The sequence below is a fragment of the Gorilla gorilla genome, chromosome 13 (assembly GCF_029281585.2).
Source record: "Gorilla gorilla gorilla isolate KB3781 chromosome 13, NHGRI_mGorGor1-v2.1_pri, whole genome shotgun sequence".
Taxonomy (NCBI): domain Eukaryota; kingdom Metazoa; phylum Chordata; class Mammalia; order Primates; family Hominidae; genus Gorilla; species Gorilla gorilla.
Window position 1 is genome coordinate 101,098,480 of NC_073237.2, and position 12,144 is coordinate 101,110,623.

At 42.5% G+C, this 12,144-nt stretch overlaps 1 protein-coding gene across 3 annotated transcripts in view; it reads right to left on the minus strand.

The window, feature by feature from the left end:
* ABCA1 (ATP binding cassette subfamily A member 1) overlaps positions 1–12,144 on the minus strand; it is a 147,246-nt gene that overhangs the window by 59,270 nt on the left and 75,832 nt on the right. For all 3 annotated transcript variants that reach the window (XM_055350364.2, XM_004048392.5, XM_055350365.2), the window contains exons 8-9: positions 5,294–5,386; positions 60–300 (exon numbers count right to left, since the gene is read on the minus strand). In XM_055350364.2, coding sequence (XP_055206339.2) covers positions 60–300; positions 5,294–5,386 — 334 coding nt within the window. The remainder of the gene's footprint in view (positions 1–59; positions 301–5,293; positions 5,387–12,144) is intronic.

Here is a 12,144-nt window from a genome sequence, read left to right on the forward strand (position 1 = left end):
ACCAGAACTAAGGGAGGGATGGGGTTGGGGACAGGGCTGGGGCCTGCACGGACACTCACTTGTAGAGTTGTCATAGAAGGTTTCAGCATCTTCCTCAGTGCCATTGCCTCCAAAGAGGGCTTTGTAGTTGTTGTCCTCATACCAGTTGAGAGACTTGATCTTCAGCCCCCCTCCCTCGGGATGCCCGCAGACAATACGAGACACAGCCTGGTAGATTTGGGTGGAGGAGCTGGAGCTGTTCACATTGGTCAGAAACATCACCTCCTGTCGCATGTCACTCCAGCTTCTCATGCTGAACAGCTGGCATCAGGGATGGGGACAGAAAGGAGGGTAGGGGAAGGGAGAAAAGGGCAGTGCAAGGGTTGGGGATGAGAAGAGAAAGAAACATCTTATTTTCTTGACCTCTCAAAAGCCATGTCCCAGAACATATTTTGTCTGATGTCATCTCAAAGCCTTGGGATGAGCTTGCCAGAACCTGGCTACCCAATCTGTGGTCCAGGGACGAGCAGCATCAGCATTACTGGAGACATTGTTGGAAATGCAGATTCTGAGACCCCTCTGCCGACCTGCAGAATTCAAATCTACAGCTTCACAAGATGCCCAGGTGATTCCTATGCTCACTAAAGTTTGAGAAGCACAGCCTGGAGTTAGTGAAGCCCCTGGGACTGGGCTTTGTTTCACCGGGATTATCTTCCAGTTTATAGATAAGAATGCCTTCTCTGAACAGCTACATCTCATTGTGGTTGAGCCTATCAGGAACTGCTCTCATCCTCGATAACTGACTCATTTCTAAAACTCCCCGAACTCTAGTGTAGAAACTGAACAGCCCTCTTCCGCCTTGGGAGAAAAGGTATGTGAAGTTCCCTATCTTGGTCTCAGTAAAGTGTCAGGCAATGAAAAAGCATTAAGATGAAAAACCCGAGTCTGGGCCGGGTGCAGTGGCTCACGCCTGTAATCCCAGTACTTTGGGAGGTCGAGGCGGGTGGATCACCTGAGGTCAGGAGTTCAAGACCAGCCTGGCCAACATGGTGAAACCCCATCTCTACTAAAAAAATACAAAAATGTTGGCCAGGCATGGTGGCAGGTGCCTGTAATCCCAGCTACTGGGGAGGCTGAGGCAGGAGAATTGCTTGAACCCAGGAGGCAGAGGTTGCAGTGAGCCAAGCGCCACTGCACTCCAGCCTGGGCGACAAGAGCAAGACTCAGTCTTAAAAAAAAAAAGAAAAAGAAAAAGAAAAACTCGAGTCTGAACCCTAGCTATGTCCCTCGTCAGCTTACAGCCTTTGAAAAGTCACGTCATGTCTCTGAGTACTCAACTTCTCCATGCTTCACGGAGCTCGCTGAGACACAACTTGGCTTGGTTTTGGTAACCCTGGGGGGCAGTAGATGCTTATACCATGGCCTGGACACTGCCCTCTACTCATCATCAAGACAACAAAGCTACAACAGTGTGTGGTGAGGCACAAATCCTATGCCACACAAGAGGGTGCCCTGCACAGAACAGTCCCAACAGCGTGAGTCAGAAACCCCAGGCAGTGTCTGTGACTGCCACTCAACAGGCATCAGTGACCCAGGCAGCGCTCTGTCTTACATGCAAATGTATTCCGGCACTTTGTGGAGTTCTCGGCCCCAATGCTATTATGAAATATTTATAGAGTACTTTGTATTTCCAAACATTTCACAATAAATCATTAATAAATCCCTGTATTCCTGGAAATGTCACTGCGTGTTCACACCGCCTGGGAAGACTGAGCTATAGAGCACAGAGGGGAGGGGAAGGGCCACGAGGCCCTGCACCCAGCCTGGAAAGCTCCATATGCCTAGCTTTCAACCTCACAGCCTGCTGGTTCCTGTGAGTGGCGTGGTCCAGCACTCTCTAGGTCCTAAGCTTTGCCTTCTGCCTCCAGAAGGGAACTAGGCTCTCCAGAGGTGGGTCAGAGGCCACAAGGATTTTTTTTCTCCAGAGAGGGGGCATCTAGCACACTCCACAAGAACACAATTAGGTGAGGTGGACAGCTTTTCCCAACTTTATCTTTTCATAACCTGTACGAGGCACACAGACAGAAAGGGGACAGAGAACCAGGCCATTTTGCCTTTTGTTGCTTATTGGAACAGCCCTAGAGATTTTTAAATAATAGTGAGTCAAAACACTCACTTCTCTTTCCATAGGCAGCCTCACCACCATCCCACCACTCCCCAATCAAAAAAACAAATTTCTTCCCACATAAAGCCAGCAAATCTTTCTAAAGAAGCACTATAAATTATTGAGTTATTCCAAACTATTGACTCTTCCCAGCACCCATTTCAGGGGTAAACTCTTACTCTTTCTCCTACACCTCAGCTCACACTCCAAACTTTATCTGGGAAGTGCTTCCTGACTCTCAGGGAGGGATGGCTCTTCATCCTTTAGCCCACGGATGATGGTGGTATTTGAACATCATCGGTTGAGTGAATGAATGAAACTGACTTACTGCTTTCTCAATCCAGCACAATGTCCTTTATCCTCCCTTTCCCCCATCCCAGTCTCTTCTCAACCCAACAACCAGAGTGTAAACAGTCTAAACTCTAGATCATATCATGTCCCCTCCCTCAAGCCCTCCGCTGGATTCTCATCTCACCCAGCAGGAATCCAAAGTCTTGCCAGGCCTGTATGGCACTCACCTCCTCCTGCTCTGAGCTCCTCTCCTCCTCCCACCACTTGCTCACTTTCCCTGGTCCTTAAACACATTCCTTAGGCATGCTCTAGCATCAATGTCTTTGTATCTGCCATTCTTCCTGTTCGGAGTTTCCTTCCCTCACTACAGACATGCTATCATCTCCTTCAGGTCCAACTGTCACCTTAGATAGAGCTTTCCTAATAACCCCCTTTAAAAAAAGCACCTTCTCATGCTCTATGCCCCTTACCCTGCTTTTTCTTCACTGCATATATCCCTCCTGTGGCATTATTTTTTTCTGTCTCTCACCCCATACGCGCCCCAAGAGAGCAGAGAAGTTAGCGTGTTCACTGCTGAGTCCTCAAACACCTAGCAATGCCAGGCAGCTGATCGGTGCTGGGTGGACATCTGAGATGCTGCCTCCCTGTCCTCCCTTCCCATCACCCAGATGTGAAACTCATGTCAGCTTTCATTCATCTTATTCCTCAAGTCCTCATTTCCTCCCAATTTACAGGTTCTGCTAGTGCATATTTTCTTTCTTGGAAGGTTCTCCTTTCTATTCCAGTCGCTACTGGAGTTTTTCACGAAGCAGGCAACAACACAGGCTTTGGAATCCAACAGTTCTGGGTTTGAATCCCAGTTTTGTCAATTAACTCATTGGGTGACTGGAAAAGTTGCCTAACCTTTCTGAGCCTTGGTGCCATCTGCAAAATGGACATGATGAGACCCACTCAGGTTTGTCATGTGGAGCATACAGGGAAATGGGTGACACTGTCTGAACCAAGGCAGCTTCTCAGAAGACATTCACTCCCTTTTTCTTTTCCTTTCAAGGGTTGTGCTTTGGTCAAAATTATCAACTTTCCACACACTGACTGGACAAACAAGTGCATTTATTGATCTTCTCCCATTAATCTCACAGAAATAGCAAGTTAGACAATGAGTAACTTTTGATCAAAGGGATCTGGAGGTGTTCTATTGAAAGAGGCAGATGGTCCTTGCTTGTCCTGGACCAGGAGCAAGCAGGGCACAAGAAACAGCTGCCAAGAAAAACGTATATTTTTCACTTGGAGAGTTTCCACCACATCAGCAATGGGAACATCACCTGCTTCCAATTTTACTTTTAATGCCAGAAAAAAAAAAAACCAGGGCCAGTGATGTAAGTGAAAACAGCTGTAACCAAACCCTGAGTTTAGAGGCAGCCTCCCCTGTCACAGACCCTGCTTTGCTTTCTCTAAGGCCAGAAATGAACAAGGGACAGAGGGCTGGGAGGGGATCTGCAGAGCAACGCAAGGCATGTCAATGTCAGCTAACAGGGCCCTAGAGAAATAGCTACGGACTTACAAAACAGTTTCTCTTTCTCATTCTCCCCCCGGAAGAACCCCAGTTGGTCCAGCTTCTCTACCTAGTAAAAAAGGTCACCAGCCTTCATAACCAGGGTAACAAATGGCAAGCTGAAAGAAGGCTTCTCCTCTGGAAAAGGAACCCAAAAGTCAGACCTCATCAGTCAGAAACACGTGAGCAGAATTCAAAGAAAGAAAGTAGAACAGGACAGGAAGAAATACACTAACGTATTAGTAGTGTTTGATCTCAGCATTTTTGTATTTTCCAAGTGTTCTGCATTTTCCACAATGAACATGCAATACTTTCATTGTTAGAAAACATAAAGTTCGTTTTTGATATTTGAAAAAATGATGCAAGCACCAAAAAATGGGTAGGTTAGATACAAGCACCAAAAAAAGAAAAATGGATTAGAGAAGCAGCTAAAAATAAGGGTGGACCAAGTCTGAGACAATTTCCCCACAAATTATTATTTTCCAATATCCTACACATTAAAGTCTGTATTGTTTGTGAGCACTGCCCCCTGGCTCAGCTTCCTATGCAGGCAGACACCAGACAATTCCTCGCTTCCAAGCCTAATTTGAGACAAGGCTGGGAGTCAGAAAGGTGGAGTGTGCACTGGCTGGGAGTCAGAAAGGTGGAGTGTGCACTGGCTGGGAGTCAGAAAGGTGGAGTGTGCACTGGCTGGGAGTCAGAGCTAACTGCTTTTGCAAGTGCCTACAGGCCCTCTGATCCTAGGACAGAGATTACTCTGATACATTTGTCAACATGTGGACCTAAAAGGCAAACTCAACTTAATGTTCATTAAGAGACCATATTCCCATAGTTGAACCTCAGAAGCCAGAAGCTTTCAAGGAAAAGGGCTGAATTAGGGGTATCACGTTATTCCTGTTAGTTAGCAAGCATGTGTGTTGGTAAAATGATCAGCCTTGCTACTGAAGACGCAATATGGAGAAATTGCTGGTCAGACAAAAGCAGTGCATGGGCAGTGGCAGAGATAATTCTCCTCTCTACAAATGTATGATTACCTAGGGGCAAAAAGAAAAAATGGAGAAGGTTCTAAACTAGATATCCAGCTGTTAGCCACTAACCAATTAGCTCTGAGACATCTATGAGTTTTAGGTTTCTTCATTTCTAAAATAAGGAAATGAAAACATTATTGTTTACATCACTTATACTTTGAAAATTGATATTACATCCCATGTGATATTCAGATCAAAAGGACCTCTTGCCAGACTCAGGAATGAAAATACTGATCCAGTGGATGATCCGCTTTCTGGTACTGGAAAGACACAACTTACCTCCTGGGCCAGAGTCCCAAGACTACGCAGCAATGTTTTTGTGGCTTCAGCCAGCTCCTTGCTCGGGAGGGGAGATGTAGAGTTTAGTGTTCTCTGTAATGAGAAAGAAAACTTTGTTTCTGAATTCAAATGTAAACCTGAAATCTCTATTGGAAATAAACAAGTGAATTGAAACTGTTCACAATCTTGAGTTTAACAAACAAGAAACCGACTCCTAACCAAAACTAAAGACACTACAATTATTTCTAACTGTAAGTTTGCATTTTGTTCATTTTCAAACTCATTCTTTGATTAATGGTTTTAAATGAAGTAGGAAAATTGTACTTAAAACTAGTTAATATGCAATAGATTAAAAGGATCTCATGTGGGCTGGGGGATGTGTCCAATACAACTCTGACCGCAAATTCCCAAATCTGTCTGCATCTGCAAGATGGGTAATTCGGGAATGGCTTTGAGAAACAAGTTAATGATGGCTCACAAGAAAGGAAGCAAATATAAAGTTTAAAGCTGTCAAAAATAGGGAAAGATGGAATTCTGTCACTCTGTTCAAGTCAGCACTGTTTCTAACACTGGAAATTGAACGTAGAACACTTGTTTTTACATCGAGTTTTAGTCAAATCTTTATATGTACCAATTCATATATTTAATTGCTGTTATATGTCACCTAACTGCACAGCAGATATAGGACAATAATTCATTAGAACAGGGAAAAGATAAATTAGGGCAGAAAGCATAAGCTAAAGAAAAAAAAGAACAATAATTTACAGACTATGAAGTCAGAATTGCTATAGCTGAGGAGCCTCAAGTTGGGTTCTGAGTGTTCAGGCTTCCAAAGAGAAAAAGACATGAGATCAGTTTCTTCATTGTTATTTGTCAAGCAGGAAAAAAGTATCCAGGGAAAATCCACCTTTCTTGATGTTTCTATGAGCATTGTTTTACTCAATATCATATCAGACATCTCTGAAGTTTAGAGGTTGGGCTATTTTGACATTTGTCATATCAGAGACTGCTGTGAAATTATAATTTAGACTACACAAGAAAATGTCTAGAAGTGGCTGGGACTCACTGTCTCTGAGAAATAGCCGCCTGGGATGTTTTCTTTCAAAGAGAATTCCAAATGCAGAAGGGATTGAGTATCATTCTGATCATCACAATATCCAAGCATAATCCTCAATGTGCATTTCTGAGAAAACCTGCCTAAAGGTTCTATGAAAGAACTTGTCCAGCTGATTCATCTCTTCTGGAACGGGTTCTTCACCAGAGTCCCAGGACTCCCACATTCACAGTCCTCAAAGGGACCTATGCGGTCTCCCTTAAACACCAGACTCAGGTAGGCCTCTGTGATATGCAGAGGTGTTCATGATTGTTCCTTCCATAGAGAGTAATTCATGAGCAAAAACAGGTGAGGTGTTTTGTTTCTACTTTCTCTCTTTGGGTTCACTTTATAACTAAAGGTTAACACACTAGAAGCCGAACCTACGGAGAACTTGCCTGGAAAACTATTACAAACACAAACTGAGAGATCTTAATTGAAAGCTATAGGAGGTAAAGTGTTTTTGTGTTTACCATTAGGCCTACAAGATGACAGATGTTCAAGACTGCATAGCAAAAACAAAACAAACCCTGGACAAAACAAGAAACGCCAGATTCACATAACATAAATTTAAGAAAAACTTAAAAATGTGGTAGTTAATCCACTTCTTTTATAAGGACTGAATGGAAATAAGATTGTTAGGATTCTTGTCACTCACTCTCCCCCGCCACCCTGTGCCCCAATTCTCCAGTCATGGGAACCTGGGGTAGCTATAGAACCCTGGGCAAATGACTCAAATTCCCCATCCTTCCATTTTCTCGACTATGCAGCCAAGTTTAAAATGCTGTGCACGTATCACAGAGTTTTTATAAGCACTAAAACTAGAGGATATGTACAAAGCCCCTCGCACAGTGCCTGGCACATGGTAAGTCCTCACAATTGTCAACAATGTCATCCCCTGCCTTTTTCTTCCCTTGCATGAAAGTTTACTGCCAAAACTGGAGGGCTTTTGTCTGCAAACAGGGTTTTCAACTTCTTAAAAAGACAGTTTCTCGGCAAGGTCTTGAACTTTTTCTTCTACTGAAATGTCCTTCCTCTGCTATGCAGAGAGCTAGAGCTATCATCACACAGCATATCAGCCACACTCCAATGTGCTGTCTCTAATTGTATAATTACTCCCCACCACAAGGTGAAGACATCCTCATCCTAATTCCTGAAGGCTTGGGATAAAATGCCTTTCTCCCCTTGTAACCCTTTTCTTTTACTGAGCATTTGCCAAACTGCAAATTAAAAGATAATACTAAGTGGATGAAATATACATGATATGCATAATAGGTTGTGTATAGATATACTATATGCATCCATGTATGTATTTACGTATATGTCTATATGTATAGACATACATACACACATATATCTTACACATATTAACTGGCCTCAAAGTTGACATTTCAGTTGAAAAACCTGAAGGAAAACTCATTCCCTATGGTAGGTGTGTGTATACTTATATGTGCACACACACACACATATACATCTTTATCTTAATGTATATTCATTATGTACCTTCTCTTTAAAGCAGGTGATGTTTTTACAGCAGTGGTATAGCTTCCCTTGTAATTAAATTTAATTATCCAAAAGAAGTGACTTAATTTAAAAAATATATTAACTAAAAATGCTACCAGCTGCACTTGAATATGACCAAAATCATGGCAGAATTGTAAATGACTGGGATTCACTAACACCGTGAGGTCTGGGGAGCTACTGTATCAGAATCACCTGTGGTGCTTGTTAAATATGCAGATTCAGGCTGGGCATGGTGGCTCACACCTGTAATCCCAACACTTTGGGAAGCCAAAGTGGGTAGATCACCTGAGGTCAGGAGTTCAAGACGAGCCTGGCCAACATGGCGAAAACCCCCTCTCTACTTAAAGTACAAAAATTAGCCGGGCGTGGTGGCATGTGCTTGTAATCCCAGCTACTAGAGAGGCTGAGGCAGGAAAATTGCTTGAACCTGGGAGGCAGAGGTTGCAGTGAGCCAAGATGGCACCAATACACTCCAGCCTGGGCATCAGAGTGAGACTCGGTCTCAGAAAAAAAAAAAAAAAAAAAAAAAAATGCAGATTCTCAACCAGCTAACACCTACTGAATGAGAAGTTTAAGAGTGTGATCCAGGAATCCTCAGGAGACTCTTTTGAGCACTGAGGTTTGAGAACCAGCACCATGTTCACAAAGCCTCCCTTCCCAGTATGCTTTGCGCCAATGTGCTTGGTGGTATATTCTGTGTCTGGTCCACATACTACAATCTGCTTCAGACTCTGAAGCAGTGAAGAGGCCACTCGGTTCACCTGGCCCTGAGTAGGACCCAAGATGGTGCCAAACACATGGGGTGCCAGGTTTGTCACACCAATTAGATACAGTAGTCGCCAAGTGCAGATGTTTCTAAAAACCCCAAACCCAACATTCACCCATTGTCACCATTACCAGTCATCTGTCTCCTGAAGGGTACAAATCAGTGAATGGGTCTGTTGTTTGTATAATATGTCTTCTCCAACTTAATGAATTTACATCTTCAAGGGCAATAGTTTTTCCAACATCTTTAGGACTTTTAGTTTAAATTTCTTAACTCTGGAGCAAGCTTATTCTCCTTCTCTTAAAAGCTCCACACTTCAGCAAAACTCCAGGCACACAGCAGGGCCTAAAGCATGACTGTTTAACCCAGGAATGTAGTTGAGCATGGATGTAAACACAGGTCCTTATTAAGTTTGCTGTGGGCATCAGACTTTTACATTAGCAGACACAAATTCAATGCCATATTTTATGATATGACCTTCTTATCAGTAGTCTGTATGTTGGGTTTGATTGCTTGTTTAATTTGACTGTTTTTGCTTTTGGTCTCTAACAGAAACATTGGCTGAACCCACCCATGAGTAATAAGGTAGAACAGTCAATGTCATTGTTAGAATCATTTTTAAACTAGTTCTTTATTCGAGATTAAGTGCTCAGCATTTACTAATAATACTGGCAATCTGTAGTCAATATAAACAAATTTCCATTTTCAAAGGAATATTGGTTGGAGTTACACAGTCAGGCATGGATTGACATCACAGGGTTAACAAAACACACGTGATTCAAATTCTACATCAAGTTTAAAGCTTGGATTATCCAGATATTTTGCTCATGACTTAATTTTACTTTTCTGTGCATCCAAACATACCATAACCCAAAAAAATAAGCCAGACTAGAAGCATGGATTTTTAAAAGTTTAGTAAAAAATAGAATACTATGGAAAAAATTAACCAGATTCCACATGTATCAACATTGATAAATCTCAAGAACATAATTCCAAATGAAGTGGCAGGCCAATATGCACACTTATACAATGTGAACACATTTAGGCCAGTACCAAATATTGTTATACATAGAATGTAAGTATACATGATATAGAGGATTAAAACATCCAACTGCAAGACAAGAGTTATCTCTGAAGAATGAGCTAGGGAAACAGAGGTGGCATCAGCTGTACCTGTAATGTTTTATTTCTTAAACAGAACCTGGAGTCAGCATGGCAAAATGATGGATGATGGTACAGGAGTGTTCTTTTTGTTTGTTTGTTTGTTTGTTTGAAGACGGAGTCTCACTCTGTCACCCAGGCTAGAGTGCAGTGGTGTGATCTCAGCTCACTGCAACCTCCCCCTCCTGGGTTCAAGCAATTCTCCTGCCTCAGTCTCTCACGTAGCTGGGATTACAAGTGCATGCCACCATGCCTGGCTAATTCTTGTATTTTCAGTAGAGGCAGTGTTTCACCATGTTGGCCAAGCTGGTCTCCAACTCCTGACCTCCAGTGATCTGGCTGCCCCAGACTCCCAAAGTGCTGGGATTGCAGGCGTGAGCCACCACACCCAGCCAGGAGTGTTCTTTATGTTATTCTCTGTACCTTTTTTCATGTTGAAACTATTTCATAATTTTCTTTTTAATTCAATGAAAAGATAAAAGAGGAAGGACAGTTGAGCAGGAAGAAAGGAAGGGTAAAGAATCTATGTTGGCCTGAGCACATATCAGATCTAACAGACAGATAACTTCCTTGAATAAAATTAACCCCAGGAAAGAATTCATGCCTTGAAACTAGAACACAAAATACAGTCTGAGAATCATGTGTCTGCACCTGCTATTAACTGTGGTCTCCTGCTCATGCTTACTTGACGAAGGCAGACAAAACTTGCCAAATCCTATTTCCAAAGAGCTTCAGTAAAAAATTCACAGCTTGGAACTCCTACTATTATTTTTCTAACCAAAAACATTCTCTTGGCTATGAACTCATATAGGTCTCCATTGCACCCAGGAGACAAGTGACTTTCTTATACGAAGTAAAGGAAATGGGAAAAAGAAGGAAAATAAAACCTTTAGTGAGGGACTATATTTTCTGAGTTAAGATAACAGGAATTCATGTATGACTCAATATTTTCAGATCATAACTCATTACAGTTAGATCATAACTGTAATGTCATTACAGGAAGAATGCACAAATGCTTACTGTTATTATTTAAAAGCTCCCACCCACTTCTGCAAAATGTGTTAATCACAACATACAACGTTTCCTAAAAGCATGACATTCTGTGACATTGGCCCCAGAAAGACAAAGGCTGTTGTGCCCCATTCTTTCTGGGCCTAAGAGATGGCTTCATTATATTCTTTCCATCCTCATGAACTTATGAGTTAAGTCGAGACGGACTGAAAAATTTTTTAAAGGCTATAAGCTGGCAAAGTCAATTTGGCTTTAATCTTTGAGATGGTGTCTTATTTCAACCCAGTATGTAGCACAGTTCTGGGCACTTAACAATTAGACACCCAGTAAGTGTTTCTAGAAGAAAAACGAAAAAGAAGGGAGAGAAGTACATGAGCAGATAAGAGATGGACTAATGTGAGTTCTGCTCCAAAGGCCATTCACACTCACAGAAATGCTCTGTTTCGTATTCACCTCATCAAGTCACTCAGCCTGTGGAGCCTTTAATGGCTCCCTTTACTCTGAGGATAAGGCCCTATATCCTCACTTGGCTCGTGAAGAAAGACCTGCCTCAGCCGACCTTTGCCCACCTCTGCAGGCATCACGTCTCATCGTTCCTTCTCCCATCAAACTCCCCACAGCTATATCTGCTCCATGCTGAACTACCTCAATCAGGTACAGTTCCCCTAAATGCCACCTTCTCTTCCCTCTCCTCTCTGGACCAATGCATATACTATGTCCTCTACCTGGAACATTCTACTCCCTGTTCTTTACCTGGCTGACATCCATTCTTTAGGTCCCCACTTAGAGGATGCTTCTTTCCTGACTGGAAAGACTGCAGTAGGAGGCCCCATCAGGGTCTGTATCACACCCAGCAGAGCGTCTCCTGCTCTATATAGCAGCTGCTCCTTTCCTGGTCTGTCCCACCCATTCCCCAACCAGGACTGAAACAGAGAGGGCTGGACCTTGCACATGACTACCTCCCTGGGCCAGAGCATGGCACTGATTAGGGTTCAGTAAATGTTTACTAAATGAATGAATGCATTTCTTAATCCATTATCACTACACGAAACGAACACTGGAAGATAATATTACAATGCATTAGGAGTTACAGCCAAATAGAAGTAGAAAACACATCTGTGCAATTAAAATGCAACTGAAAATATTTTCAACTTATAAAAATCTCATCTACATCTAAATTTTTCAGGAATTCTATGACAAAATGAGACGTGGGTATACATATATTGGAATAGTATTTTCAACACAATACACAATTTTGTTTTCCTCCTGGGAATGTATGTTACAATGTGTTCATTG